This window comes from Orbicella franksi, chromosome 9 (genome assembly GCF_964199315.1).
Source record: "Orbicella franksi chromosome 9, jaOrbFran1.1, whole genome shotgun sequence".
NCBI classification, from domain to species: Eukaryota; Metazoa; Cnidaria; class Anthozoa; order Scleractinia; family Merulinidae; genus Orbicella; species Orbicella franksi.
Genome location: NC_138153.1, coordinates 8,248,615 through 8,263,334, shown reverse-complemented (window position 1 = coordinate 8,263,334; position 14,720 = coordinate 8,248,615). Strand labels below are relative to the sequence as shown.

Below are 14,720 nucleotides of genomic sequence, written 5' to 3'. Positions count from 1 at the left end.
TGAACCGATTACGCGAGCGTTTACAAGTTGAATGGCTTTTATTTTTCCTCACTAAAAATACACTGATACATCAAGCAAAGCTGGCTGGAAATTACAAAATCTTGCCATTTGAGTTTTCAAAAATTGTTAAGACGTGAAAGAAAAATTCGATGAAGCTTATTTGTAAGTGTTGAAATTACGATATTTATTATTGGTCTATTTTAGCGGGCTAAAATACATATGAGATCGCTAAATTCTCCATCTTAGCCGCGCAAAATGGGCTACAATGCCCAACAAAGTGGTGATAATAGAATTTTTTACAGCGCATATATTTACCACCTGGTACGAAATGTGAGCAAATGGTGCGGAATTGTCCTGGGAAAGTTGCAAGGAAACTCGAGAGTTGTTTAATTTCCGAGATGGATAGGGCACTTGAACTTGCTGTTGCATTTATTCTGCCGCTTAATTTAACTTGACAACAAGACCTCGCGCACTGTCTTATCACAGTATGGTTTCTTAAATTGCCATAACATCGTGGATAATTTGTTGAAGATTAAGATAAGTTGCTTTCTAATTATTTGTTTTAAAGTGAAGATCATGGTGTGAGACACGTGTAAATACATTTATTTGAAGAGTAAAATATTTTAATTAATCTTAATTTTGTAATCCATTTAGTGCCATTCCTGATAATCTATTAAATGTAGAGTATTCTATTTCCAGGGCAGTTGTTTTGAAAAAACAATAGTGGAAATGAATTTGATAATTGACATTTTTAATTCTTCTTTCTCCAAAGGGGGGGAGGGAGGTATATATCTCTCATAGAACCTGCCCCCCCCCCAAATACCAGAGTAACAGTACAAGACTACATATTACATATCATAATTGGCAATTTTGTACCCTTCTCCCTTCTCATAACGAAATTCATTCGTGTCTTTTGTCAGTTCTCCTTGACAGCCGACCCACACCCATCTGAAGGGCGTGAATCAAGTCGTGACATTGTGAAGCTTAAAGGAGCTCAGTCACGGTTTGCGCATATTGAAAAGTTTAGCCTCAATTTTTCAAATTCGTCGTTTGCAATCCGTGTTAATCTTCTCCATCCTTAGCCATCCTTGTTCCTTTATGGTTTATCATTATGTCTTTGGTGTTCTTCTATCTTATTAAAACTGTTATTTTCAGGTTTCCTACCATTCAAAGGTAATTTTGTATGTGGCCAAAATAACTCAAAATACCGTGACTGACTGAGCTCCTTTAACACGAGTGTTCTTTCAGTGTACAACTCAGCGTTCAGCTCAGCCATCGGTATAACGTGCTTGATCTCCTTAACGTTCGGAACAGTCGCTAACTGACGTCTTTGGATAAAATGAAACACATGATTAAGAACTGGTGCTGACTGATCAAGAGCTTACTTTCCAGTATTAAATGATTCCCGACAATAATCCAGTTTTCTTGTCAGTGGTAATGAGCTAATGGTGTGTTTACTGAAACTATATTTTACTCTAAACAAATCGAAAAAGACAAAACAGGCCATTATTTCTACATGTCTTTATTCTTCATCATGTTGTCAATTACATTTCACTAAACAATTTCCCAACTTTCAACTCCTGCAACCGGGTATCCGCAATGCCATTTAAACAAGGCCCGTTTTACGATGTAAACACTTTCGAAACTCTTCGGCACATGGAAAAAAGCGTCCTGGGACATCCTCACAATTCTCAAATTCGGTGATGCACTTGTGCTGTAACAAAAGAGAGGTGAAAAATGTAATATCTTTAGCAATATAATATAAAAATGCAATATCATTGGCAATTATTCATGAGCGTGTACATTAATAAATAAAGACCTTATTTACATAGCCCTGTGGAACGACGGTGCGCAGCAAAAGATCTGGCCTAATGGAGGCCTTGTGCATCGAATGGGAAGAAAAGGACAAATGATGATCATAATTTACAAATAAACCAATTTTCCACGGTGATACTTTCAGAACCTGTTCATTTAAATAAATGCTCTGCAATTCTTCCGTGCCGCGGTCAGATTTATCGCTGGATAAGTTTGCGGTCAGACGGCAGTGTTAATGAAATGGGAGGTAGGAAAGGCATAGAATAGGAGCAAAAAACCCTTTTGCCTGCATGTTGTGTACGTTTCTATAGCTAACTGACTTTCACTGACTAAGTCTGCTTTGCTGGGGATTAAGCAATCTTAGCGCCAAAAACAAAACAAACTATCAAAAGTATAACTTCTTTAATCATAAAAATTACAATTTCCTCGATTGTGATTGGTTTAAAAAACTCTTATTTTCCACTAATTCACTTGCGAAATTATTATTAGTCAGTTAATTTGTGATCGGACAGTTCAATAAGCCAATCATATTCAAAGTTGTAGTTTAAACCAACCAATCACATTCAAAGTTGTAGTTTAATCTCAGAGCGACATTAAACAATCTACGCCTCCTTTGTCAGTCATTTAATGCAAATTTTCTTTTTCTTTCATAACTTGGCTATTCTTCTTTTCTCGGAAAATTGTAATTTTTATGATTAATTGGTAACACGACTTCGTGTCATCCAATTCGGTCTGTAATCGTATCTATAACGAAATTCTCGATTACGATTGGTTCTCCGGGGGCCCATTTGCCACGTAATCGGCGCGCAATCATGTGGGTGTCTTATTACAGGTAAACTTTTTGTAATTGGGTACCCACGTGATTCGCACGTCAATTGCGCGCTTTAATGGAATTTTTTCTACAGTTTTCAAAACTTATGAAAACGTGCTACATACGTTTTCGCTCAAAAGAAGTTCTCAAAAGACATTTTAATTCCGAAATTTGTTGTAGATACGATTAATTAGTAACTGGACCTCGTGTCGTACAATTTAGGGAGCAATCGTGCTTGAAATATCAAATCGGCCTAGCGCTTCGCGCACGTCCGATTTTGAAATTACTCGCGCGATTACTCCATGATTTGTACTCCACTCGGTCCAATTACTATTACTAATCATATTCGTGATAAACAAATCGCACTCCCACTGCGCGGTCGTCCGATTTTGTTATCACTCGTATGATTACAGACCAAACTGGACCCCACTCAGTCCTATTACATATATTATATATCAGTAACTATTATAGGGCATTCTCTCTTCAAAATGTTCGGCTACCCGCGGATAGCTACTTATAGGTACTTATCCGTATATTTTATTGTTCTCATTCATCACCAGAAACTGAAGAGATGCGTCTACTCACGCCTTTGGCAGGAAGCTTAGTGCTATCCTTGAACTCTTTGAAGCATTGGTGCTTTTTGCTGCTGTCACCTTTCAGACACTCGGCGAGATTTTTTAAACCTTCCTACGAGGAAAATGAGTTATTAACATCACGTTTAATAGTATACACTGGTATAGCTTGGGAAAGTTGGAAGTTCCATTGCTTTGCTTCAGTTTGGCCTTACCCATATATCGCGATAAGCCAATCAGAAGAGTGCCTACGGTCCTGACATCCTGCTACATCAAGTCACTGACCTGATATGCCTAGCTACGATATCATGGTCACTTGGCCGAATTTGGGTACCTAGTCGCGATCGTACCGTTTTTGATTCTCTTCGGCGCCATATCAGGCTCGCGCACTGGTCTCGCCATGGAACCATGGCTCGATCAAACGTGCCTAACATGCCACCGAAGGGAACCAAAAGGGTACGATTAGGTATAAAATGTAATTGAGGGTTGGGCTCTAAACCAAAACCTTCAAGGCTTGGGAGCAAAACATCCTTCCTCAGTGGGAACCAGTCCAGCAGTTGTCGTTATTCGACGTACCTTCACAAGCGCAAAGAAATCAGGTTCCGCGAGTGTGTGTATAAAAATTCGCTCGAGGTATTAATTAAGACCAGTTGATGGGCCTACGAAAGTGTCGTTCGAAACGGCTTGCGTACCCATGTCAACTTTAACCGTGCCCAGACCATGGAGATATAAATAGTCCGAACACGGGTGGAGGTTGAGGGCCTCCTGACATTGGTACCAATTTTATCCGAGCCGTAACACAACTCGCGTGTTGTGTACTTGTAAATTTAAATGAACCTTGCCGGAAACTCGTCGTGACGAAGTTATAAAACTGATCTCGCTTTATCACGGCGATATGATTTATTTTACAGCGATACAAAATACAACGTAAGCGTGAACAGCGATTTATGAATAATTTGGCTTGAGTGTGCTAAATAAGTTCCATTTCTGTTTGAACTCATCTTGTTCGCTCGCTTCCAACATTGTTTTTTAAAGCCCCCGACGTTTTGATGAGGCAGAAGTAAATTGGATCAGAATTGACTGGAAATCTACGGTTTTTCAGTGCCATTCCTTTACCATGCAGGTTGCTATATCGTCTTTGTAAGATTCAAATGGCGCTCACCGACTCTTAGCGATACAGGTGGCAATAGGTGTTGATCACGTTGATAACTTTACAAGAAGTATCTGCTCTCCAATTTTCAAAAAATGAATTAAGACACTTCTTGTGGTCAAAGTTTCACGCAAGCAATGACATAAATAATTGTACATCGGGTACTAGCGTTTAAGTACGCGTTAACTCACGTTGCTTCACTCGAGTATCAATTCTGACCTCTTAGGCCGCACTGCCGTTGCGACCAGTTTAACGAAAATTGCAGGGTAGTTCTTGGTTGCCATTGCGAAGACAGTGCCATGAAAAATAGGAATGCACTCAAATCACTCAGCAAAGGGCCACAACAATAACGCACCTAAAATCATTCCACAAAAGGCCTTCCTGAGCGCTCTTGGAAACACTTTTCATAATCTGTATTTAGTACTTTGAAAACATGACGATCAACTTGCATTAATACATATACTCAGTGGTCCATTTTATCAAACAGTAAAAGATGACGATAGAACTTTCAGTCGGGGATTATTAATTAATAAGTCCAAATCATGATAAACAAAACTGATTATTAAGAAGTGAAGGATTCGGGAGAAAATGTCATAAATTATTTTCCTTGGGCAGTGAAGTCCCGTTATTTTTTAAAGTTTTCCTTCCTTCCAAAACATCCAGCTGCTGCCATTAACGACGTCATGTAAGATTCTGAAAGAATCTCAGTCCCATAGTATGTGTTTCAAACAAATTGAAGGCGACCTATTTGTCTCGTAAGCTTACCGATAAGTCGTGAAGCTTTTTTCTCATCATCTCCTCAGGGTCATCATACTCAATGTCCTCCTGGCGGGCAAGGCTTAAGTCTTCAGCAGTTTCAAAACCTTTGTATTCTTCGTCGAGCAAGTGTTTAGCAGTGGTAACGCCAAGAATAACACAGAAAAAGATGGCAAGGGTAACTTTCATTTTGTGTATTTTTGGCGGAAAATATTGGAGGTGATTATGATAGGACTGGTTAATAATTCTTTTGCGATGGGATTGTTTTTCTCGAAGTCGTTAGCGCAAGAAACAAAAGTTGTGGAATATTTGCACGTTCAAATTGTTTGATCACCTGTGTTAGCTTTGTGTACGTCACTACAAAATATTTAAAGGTTAGGTAACTAAAATTTGCTGAAAATAAAGTCGTTTTAATATATTAAGTTCGACAAATTGTCAGAAATGCTAGTCTCATAAGGAGGAAAAAGACCTCAAACAGCAGTTTTTCACCCCCCCGTGTTGTCATGCAAGCTGAGGAAAAACACAGAAAAACACAGAAAAACACAGAAAAAACACAGAACTGGGCATCCACCGTCACCCAGAGAAACAAATTTCTTGAATAAGCATCTCGTGCAGTATCGATAAATTATCAGAACATTTTACTCAGTATCATTAACTCCACATTGGATACGCATAAGTTAATGAGAGATTTTCATTTGACTTCCAGGCTTTGAACAATACGTGAGAAAACAACAGCTGTCTAGTATTACTTTAGACTGCAAAAATCACCTCAGCTGTCAAAGTGTACCTATGAAGAAAATTTCTGGCTTCTTTGTATGTGTTATTTAAGCAATCATCGGAAAATCTCTTTGGTTTCGGATTTTACTACAATTTGAATAGTTTTATTTGTAAGAAACTGGTTTGATTCTGGTTTTACGTTACTCTAGCTCGCTCTAATACACTAGACCTGTCGTACACAATCAGCCGTTAGTGTGCAGTGCCTGGATGTTGTCCACAAAATGGCTAAGTTTCCCCGATTTTCCGAAGCTTCGTAGGAAGATATCAAAGAAATCATTACTGAGTGGATTAAAAGAAAGAGCTGGGGTAAATTTTAGAGTAGGGGTTCGAGATACGGACCGCCGTAGGCGGATCCGGTGGCATCCTTACTCGGAATCGAAAATTTTTAAAATTGAGGCGCGCGAAGATGGATTTCCGCCGCTTAGAGAGCTACAAGCTTATTACAAATATACAGGCAGTGGGCGATTTCACTAAAGCGCGAGATAAATGCTGCTAGAAATGCAGAGAAAAATTTGAAAATCATCACCTGAAGGAAATTTTGTAAACATTCTCCAAAAACAGTTAGATAGTTCGCTCTCAATACCAATTTTATCAGGTGATAGTTGATTTGGCCTTCGGCCTCATCAGCTATGACTTCTCAGAAATCAAGAGCGAATATATAATCTATTTGTTAAATAGAACCTAGAGTAGAAGTTTGGGAGAACGAGAAATGCTTTGAGAACACAAGCCCCAGGTAAGTGTTTCAAGAGCTTTTTGAGCTCTCCCAAACTTCAACTGGCGATTCTATAACTTTAGTATAGAAAAAATGGATACAATGTTTCCTATTTCTTACGAAAACACTATTAAAAAAAAAAGAAAATAAAAGAAAAGTCCTTTTTTTTTCGATGATCAAAATTTTAATTTCACTTTGCTCGCACCATAAACACCATCTCTACGATGCATACAAAACTCAATTTAGTTCTGTTTTTCGATGGAACTATCAAAGTGCGGCTTTTAGCGTGCACTTAGGGTTTTTTTTCTAACAGTCATTTATTAGAAGTGGTGTGAATTTCATAGGAAATGTACCACAAATCGCTAGTCTGGCTTCAAAGCTGCTTTCAGAAATATCCTTACTTGCACTCAGTATTAATACTACCCAGGCATATCTTTCATGCTCTAAAAGTTTAGAACCGGCGAAAGTGGTTTTATTGCCATTCAGGCCGGGTCTTTATTTAGTTTTACCACAAAAAAATTTAAAAAAACAAAGTGACACGACCAATTTTGTGATTGTCTTAAACTCTACTAAATTCCACCCATGGAAACATATTTTTTATATGGATCACGCAAGAAAGGCTTGCGTTACACCTTGTCCAAATTTGGTAACAGAGTCACAAAAGTATGTAAAATCACGTGATTTATGAGAAATAAGAGTCACATTTAGAGTGTTGTTTTGCGAAGAAATTGTTTACTTGCTGGTGGATTTTTGGGCAAGATTTTGACAAGAAAGCATAAGAAAGACTTACAACTTTATTTGGCCACTGAAATACGGTACTGTCTTCAGAGACTGATCTTCTCTCAAGTCTTTAAACTGATCTTGCCACTAGACCGGTCTTCTGCCTGTTTTGAATATGGCTGTCTTTAGCTCGCGCTTTGCACAAGATACTGCTGTGTTAAAGCGTGATCGGCCGAGAACCTCAAACAGTGCTATTTTTGCTTTTAGGAAAGTTTTCGGACCTTTTTAGGCGCTCACCTACCAGGAGCTTGCCATTTTCTCACAATTTCTTGCTTATAACAGCTTGAAATAACTTTCTTTGGTTTGCCTTGTGGCCTTCAGTGGTAGTAGCATCACAACTTGAATCTTTGCTTCTCTAAACCGCTGATGTATTACAGGATTATAGTGCTGTTTAGATGGATATCGCTCCTTCTTCATAACATCTCGTCTAATTTATGAAAGAATTCCACAAACACACAACGATGTTCTTCGCGCAACAACACTGATCTGACACTACCATGTCAATGTAAACTATGACTATTTTTTTACTCAGGAATCGCGCACTTTTCCGTACTTTTGTTATTCATTCCGAAAATTTAGATTCTCTGTAACTCAAGTCTTCCGTGCGTGATCGATATGAAAATAAATCTCCATGTGTGGAATTTAATAAAGTTTAAGACTCACAAAATTATTTGCATCACTTTGCTTGTTTCAATTTTTTGTCGTAAAACGTTGATCCAGAACAGTTTTGTCCAGCGTACTAAAATCATGTTGATGTGAAACTTGAATCAAGAGAATTTTCAATTTAGAGAACCCTTTAATAAATTTGTATATCATGATTTAGTTAGAGCTGGTAAACATTATTTTAAGTCCACGATAGATTGGTTCTGGAAAATAAGATTAGAATTTGAAAATGTGTCAAGAGGATGTCTACCACGCCCTTAGCTCGCGAAGACTATTCTATCTCTTTGGAAAAGGTGGAATACCTACACTTGAAAACTCGCCACTACTAAGCGAATTGCAAAGCAAAGGACACAAGCGTAAAAAGCCATATTTCACTGAGGCCCTATTAAGTGGTCGTGGTGGTGGTGAAGGGGGAGGGGGAGGGGGGAGTCTGAGTATCTTAGAACCCATTGATCTATGGCCTTAATGTCCCGTATCCCGTTAATTCCAATTGCAAAAAGTCAACTTCGTTCCCAGGGCGTTTCCCTTGAGGGGTCCCTCCCAATCTCTAAGAAAAAAGCCCTGGGAACGAGGTTAGTAAAAAGTATAAATGTTCCCACTCGATATCCCTGGATATCTGTTCTAAATATCCTATTTCCCATTAATTCCCCCAAAATATTCCGTACCCCATTAAATTTGTACCCCGAAATCCCGTATCCCCGAAACCCCTAATAGGGCCTCTTTACTCAGTAGAATCCCTCCATATGAGATTGTAGCATGATACATTTATGTGCAAGATCACGAAAATTATGATCAATGCGATGTTCCTAAACAAAAGATGATGACGGGTAACAGAGTTAATCCAGTCCCGGCCCTTCTCAATTTATTTTTAAATGTGGTGTCCATTTCTCCCACGGATAATGTTAGTATGCATGCATGCGTAGATTTAGAAGATGTAAATACGTGTGAGGCCGTTCCTAACTCAATAAAATACAACGTAAAATGCAGAGGGCAGTGTCTGGAGACAGGTTTATTAAACTCAGGCCAAACGAATCCATCTATTCCATGTGATATTTTCCAACAATGCTAACCCTCGATGATAAACCGTTGGATATAGAACTAGAACTAGCTAGTAACCAGATCCTTCTTCACCGTTTTCCACACAGTCATTAAAGTGCCTCATGCAGTCAAGAGCTTCGTGATGTTGTGGTTTTTTGTTGCAATTTTTGAAGCTGCGAACAGCACATCTGATCTGAAAGAAAAGAATACGTCAGAGAAATTAGAAGCGCGCGTAATGAACACCTTTCTTTTTGAAAATTTAATGCTCGGTTTATGTCAAGCTCCCCTGCCAAAAACTCGCCAGTTGATCAAAGCACTATAATGGCAATCCAGGCTTCGCGTAACCATTGCTTTCAGCCTTGCAACCTTTAACTGTTCAAAGATTTCTGTTCGTACTCTTGTTTTAGTTTTGCAGTAAAGACTGTCTCGAACCACGAACATTTGACATTTCTTTTGGGCATTTTTTTTTGTGGTGACTTAAGAATGACGGTAAAAAAAAGTTACAGTCTGCATTCGAGCCAGATGGCCTGTAAGCTAAGGCTGGCGCTCATCTCCAGTTTCTATGTAAAATGAAGCAACTAGGAGTATTTTTACTGCCCCATCCCGGATAGGATGCTAGTCCGTCGCAGGGTTCCCCCCAGCATTAATTTCACCATTACCCATACAGTGGAAACCCGGCAAGGAAGATTCCGGCCAAATAAAAACTTGACTTTCTCTAGCACTTACCAGTCCCCCTTTCCTAGGACGCGGCATATCTGCAGGGAGAAGCTTTTTAAACTCCTGAATGCATTTCTTGTCCATCCTTCCCTTATTTTTTTCCATGAAACACTTTAGAAATGCCTCAAAAGCATACTGAGGGAGAGAAGATCATTAGATTAACTCCACTATTTGTTTTTCCTGGGTGTAGGAAAATGCCGTCCATTTATTTAGAGTCGCCGTTAGCTTGGATTTGACGGGATGGAAAAGGCACGGGAAAGGTTGGAAACTGGACATTTTACTCATCAAGCTTGAAGTTAGGGATTTAATTGCATTAAACAGTCGACATGGAGTCGACTCAGGTTTTGACTCCGTTGTGATCTTTTCTATTTTGCGCACTAATGCTGACTTCCTTTCCCCTGAAACAAGCAGGTACACAAGCGCGTGTACATACATAACGTTCTTAGATTTCCTTCAAGCCAAGCACGACTGGGAATTAACAAAAGGTCGTTTTCTTTTAAAAGAGAACAGTGACCCCTACTCCAGTTTATGCGTCATCTATAGTGCGTCACTGTGGTGATTCAAAAAATTTCTTTTCCTTTGTGATATTTCATACGCTGCAGTTTCATTGTGGAGAATATTTAATTTTTTTTTCGTAAATTCATCCTGTTTCAAGTAAAATAATTTATGTATTACTGATGCTGAAGCCGATCAAGGTCTATTTTGTTGAACTGTTTCAATTTTGTAATAAAAAATGTTTTTCTGTTTTAGAAAGTACAGTCCCTTTTCTGATGAATAGGGTTCGCGGGTTGTGTAGTGTGTGTCAGGGTCATCTATACTGAGCGGCGTAATTGTAAAAAATTATCAAGTGGACCAAGTTGTAGAAAACCTTAACAACTAACGTGCATAACAGTTGGCTTAAAACAAACAATCGCTTCTCATCAGTTATTGCATATGGTTGAAAGCCGAACGGACGAAACTGCTCTGCTTATCTCTAACTTTATAAGGTTAAGAATCACAGATTGAAAACCAAATTAATTAAAATTGCAATTTAGTCTGGAATAAGAGAAACAATGAGGTGGGGTCGAATTAACTTAACTAGAAATTGGCTGGTGATTCGTGGTTGACTCGTGTTTGACTTTCATTCGAGGTACAATACGAACTCAACACGGGGTGTCATAAACGGTTGTAATGAACTTTTTCTCAAACGTGGGAACACAATTTAAAATTATGTACAATAACTAGAAAGTACTGAGTCTAAGTAACTCACATCTAAATTGACCGGTGGTTTAGGCGGTCCCATGAGTGCATCTTGGATTTCCATCGTCTCCAGCTCATTGAGCTCATCTTCAAGATCTCCTGTTTCCTCCCCAAGGCTTGCCAAGTTATTTGCCTTCACAAACACTACAAAGGCACAGAGAAAAAAGGCTGTGGCAATAGTTATTTTCATCTTGTGTTGCCTTAAAATGCCGTCACAGGCACGATAATGTCTTTTTGTACTAATCTGTGCAATTTTCGAAGTAATTGAAGTGCGGTTTCGGCAGCGTGCGGCTTCGATAAGATTCAATATTGTTTAATCAGCTTGTTTCGAGATAGCGACGTTCCCTAATTATCATGTCTATGTAAATCAGTAGAAAACTAAACAATTTCTTTCAGTGGAAAAACTGAATAAGGCCGATGATTGCTTTCTGAAAAAATTATAAAATATATTTCGTATTAACTAGCCTCTAAGTCGCGCATAGCTTGGGAACAGTTTGCAGAGTGCAAAAGGGATGGCTGTCACAAGTGAAAAGTCCTAGCTCAGTCAACAAATCTATATTGTACATAATGCCACGTAAAAATATTAGGGTAACTCAGTCAATTTATTTTCTCAAAAAACCTTTTAATCTCAAAATATCAATTCTGCACACTTATTTCCACTTTTTTTCACTTTCCATGTCAGCTTGGAGAATTTGATGATTTTGTTTATTTGCATAACCTATCTGTTTCATATTGGCTGCTATAGTATAGTGTACTGAATTTGCAAAGGTATTTTAGGTATTGATTACTTTAGTGCGACATGGATCGCAAATGGAGAACTCCAAATCAAAATGAAAAATATGGAGAACAAGTAAAATACATTTGACTGACCTAAAAGCTTTAAATTTGGCTTGTGTAAAATATCATGACTAGACCTTTATTAAAAGACAGACCCAAGCGAAAACTTCGTTATGTGAAATCCACACCTGTTGTTCATCCCTAGTTTGGAAATGGATTTATTCAGCTGTAAGAATTTCAAAACATGTTGACGTCACACTATTGGAGTTTCACGTGGGGCGAGGTTGCTAAGCAACTCGTTGCGTACGACTTAGAAGGGAATAGAACGAAAAAAACTTAAGCTCTTTCGTTTTTGAATCCCTTGTCTTCACTTCCAGGATATTTACCCGCTCTTGTGGGTGTTAAATCAACTGATTACAAATTCGACGTGACCCAGGTTCTACGATTTCTTCACTGATGTCATGATGAAGGGCTCAACCAAAACTCTCCGGAACACCAATCTCTTTTAGTATGAATCTTCATGCGTTCTATCTCGAATGTCGTTTTCTTCCTAAAACAACAATAATGTCAGGCTGATTATTACGTAGAAAGCTTATTGCGACAACGACATGATAGAGTCCAAACTGAAAGCCAAGAATTGCAACCGCTTACAGCTGTTTCGACCTGGTTGGGTCTTCGTCAGCACAGTGTAGCAGCAAAAAATTAATAGAGCAGTCAGCACAAACGCCATTGTCTACTAAAAACACATGGTGATGACCTCAGATAACAACACAAATCTATGTGAATTCAGGAGACAATTGGCCTTCGTGCTGGTTGCTCCATGTTTTGCTGCTATACCATTATCAGTTACTTTATTTTCACAACCTGTCCTGAACTGTCCGCTACTTCGGGAATCTCACATCCACACTTCTCTTCTCTTGCCTTGCGAGACCTCGGAGAGTTCCCGCCCTCTCTATTACTCTAGGCCGGGTTCCCTCTCCCTTGTCCCCTCCCATTATTAATTTACTTTCTTGGACAGCCAGGTTATTGACATTGTCAAGAAACAGTCGCAAGTGTATTTAAAGCTGTAACAATTTGAAATAAAAGACTTTTTGAGTTTCCAAAGAAAATGAAAATGAAACCAATCAAGGTGAAGATCTTCAAGAAGTTTTTGTAATCCGATCTGCTGATATTCTTTTCTGAATTTTCGGTGGCTTCTGTCCACCCTCATTAGAGTTGCAATATTAAAGTTCGCTGTTGATCGCGCTACAACCCCGCGCTTGCTGGCGCAAGGGAGCGGTTTCCTGTCGTTGGCAGTGGCGCTGTTGAGTTGAGTGCCATGACTCCAAGAAAAGCCTCTTGTGGTAGTTGAAGCTCGTAGAGATAAATTAGCTTGGTGCATTTCACGATCATTTGAACATCTGACTTGTTACCAGTTCATCTCATCTAGAAATGACGAAGTAAATAAAGAACACCAGATACATAACAGGACCTTTTAAGTTGCTTTAATACATTACACCTAGGAATTATATATTATTTGCGCTGTGCTTCCGGTGCATAGAAGACAGAAAAAAACAACGCGGTATCCAAGAAAAAAATTGTACCTGTATTCCAATTTATGCCGATTTCGCTTCTTACACATTTCCTTTCCTTTTCACATTGCTTCTTTTAGCCAACTTTTTTTAATTTCATATGTGAAGCCAGAGGATGGTCGGGTATAAATGATGCGGCCTTTCAGCAACTCGGCCTAATAGTGATTTAGAGTAACCGCAGCAAAATTCATCTGGTCGGTTTTAAGGTGGCTTACTACAGTTTTGATGGATTATAACAGCCGAACTTGTAACTCTTTTGAAAAATGTTCCGAGTTGTTTTTCCTTTCTCTATTTACTGTCTGCTGAAGTCTTTTACCATTCTATGTGAAGCTTGAACAATTCAACGTCAACAAATGGCCAAAGTGAACGACTGAGTACCTAAGGAGAGACTGAGCATTAATACGTTAAATCACGTTTTTCTCAAAATCTACCCGCATGAACCCATCTCAAAATTTCAGGAATAAGAAATTGGCTCTGATTTAACACTTATGCAAAGTGAAATAAAAATCTTTAAGACAGATTTTCTGCAAACCAAGAAACTGTGAGATCCAAAATAGCTCAAAATCTGTCTTAGAGATTTTTTTTTTTACATTTTGGCCCGAAACGCGATTCACCCCTACAAATCAAATGGGAAAATTTCATCATGGGTTGTACGGTAGGTTTTCGAGCAATCCTCGATAAAAGACTAGCTTTTACAACTTTAGACGAGAATTGAATTGCGCATGCCCTTTATTTAAGCGCACGCTCATGTGACGTCACGTATCGTGCGCGATAAAGCAAGAGTAAATTAGAGCTCTTTTTAACAAATGGTAAACGCCATAGCGTGTACTATTGAGTTATGGTGCACGCGGGAGGTTGCTAAGCACGAAAGAAGCGTAAGAGTCGCACGAGGCGACAGCCGAGTGCGACTCTAGCTTCTTGAGTGCTTAGCAAACCTCCCAAGCAGCAGCGTACACCCATGGGCAAATAGTAGACGCTAAATTAACCAATCAGAGCGTGCGCTTTGCTTTAGTTATGTTATAATACCTGTTATTTATAGAGTTTGAAGTCTGGCAGGCAATGCTAGCGCGCGCTACTGAGTCTCAGAAAAACTGTAGTAAGCTACCTTAAAAGTCAACAACGCAATTATTTCGCCAATATATATCCTTTACCCGTAAGGCTATGAAACAAGATCGAATTTTGGTTTCCGAGATTTGCAGTCAGCGGGACCCAGCTAAAATCCATGCTAATTATGCGTCAGTTACCGTTATTCAAGAACCGGTGGCGTCAATATGAGACTTCAATGCGCCGACTTTGGCACCGAAAGTACAGTGTTCTACAAAATTCTATATGCAGCCAAGAT

The 14,720-nt window shown here is 39.0% G+C and overlaps 2 protein-coding genes across 2 annotated transcripts; both read right to left on the bottom strand.

Moving 5' to 3' along the window:
- Positions 1 to 1,380: 1,380 nt before the first annotated feature.
- LOC145497289 (uncharacterized) lies at positions 1,381 to 5,412 on the bottom strand. Its single transcript, XM_081477114.1, has 3 exons — positions 5,114 to 5,412; positions 3,212 to 3,313; positions 1,381 to 1,714 (listed from the first exon to the last, which is right to left on the bottom strand). The coding sequence occupies exons 1-3, from the start codon at positions 5,291 to 5,293 to the stop codon at positions 1,607 to 1,609; spliced, it is 390 nt and encodes a 129-aa protein (XP_081333240.1). The 5' UTR covers positions 5,294 to 5,412; the 3' UTR covers positions 1,381 to 1,606.
- A 2,902-nt stretch (positions 5,413 to 8,314) lies between these two features.
- LOC145497563 (uncharacterized) lies at positions 8,315 to 11,701 on the bottom strand. Its single transcript, XM_081477382.1, has 3 exons — positions 11,041 to 11,701; positions 9,801 to 9,926; positions 8,315 to 9,267 (listed from the first exon to the last, which is right to left on the bottom strand). Exons 1-3 carry the CDS (start codon positions 11,218 to 11,220, stop codon positions 9,145 to 9,147), a joined length of 429 nt encoding a protein of 142 aa, XP_081333508.1. The 5' UTR covers positions 11,221 to 11,701; the 3' UTR covers positions 8,315 to 9,144.
- Between the last annotated feature and the right edge of the window lie 3,019 nt (positions 11,702 to 14,720).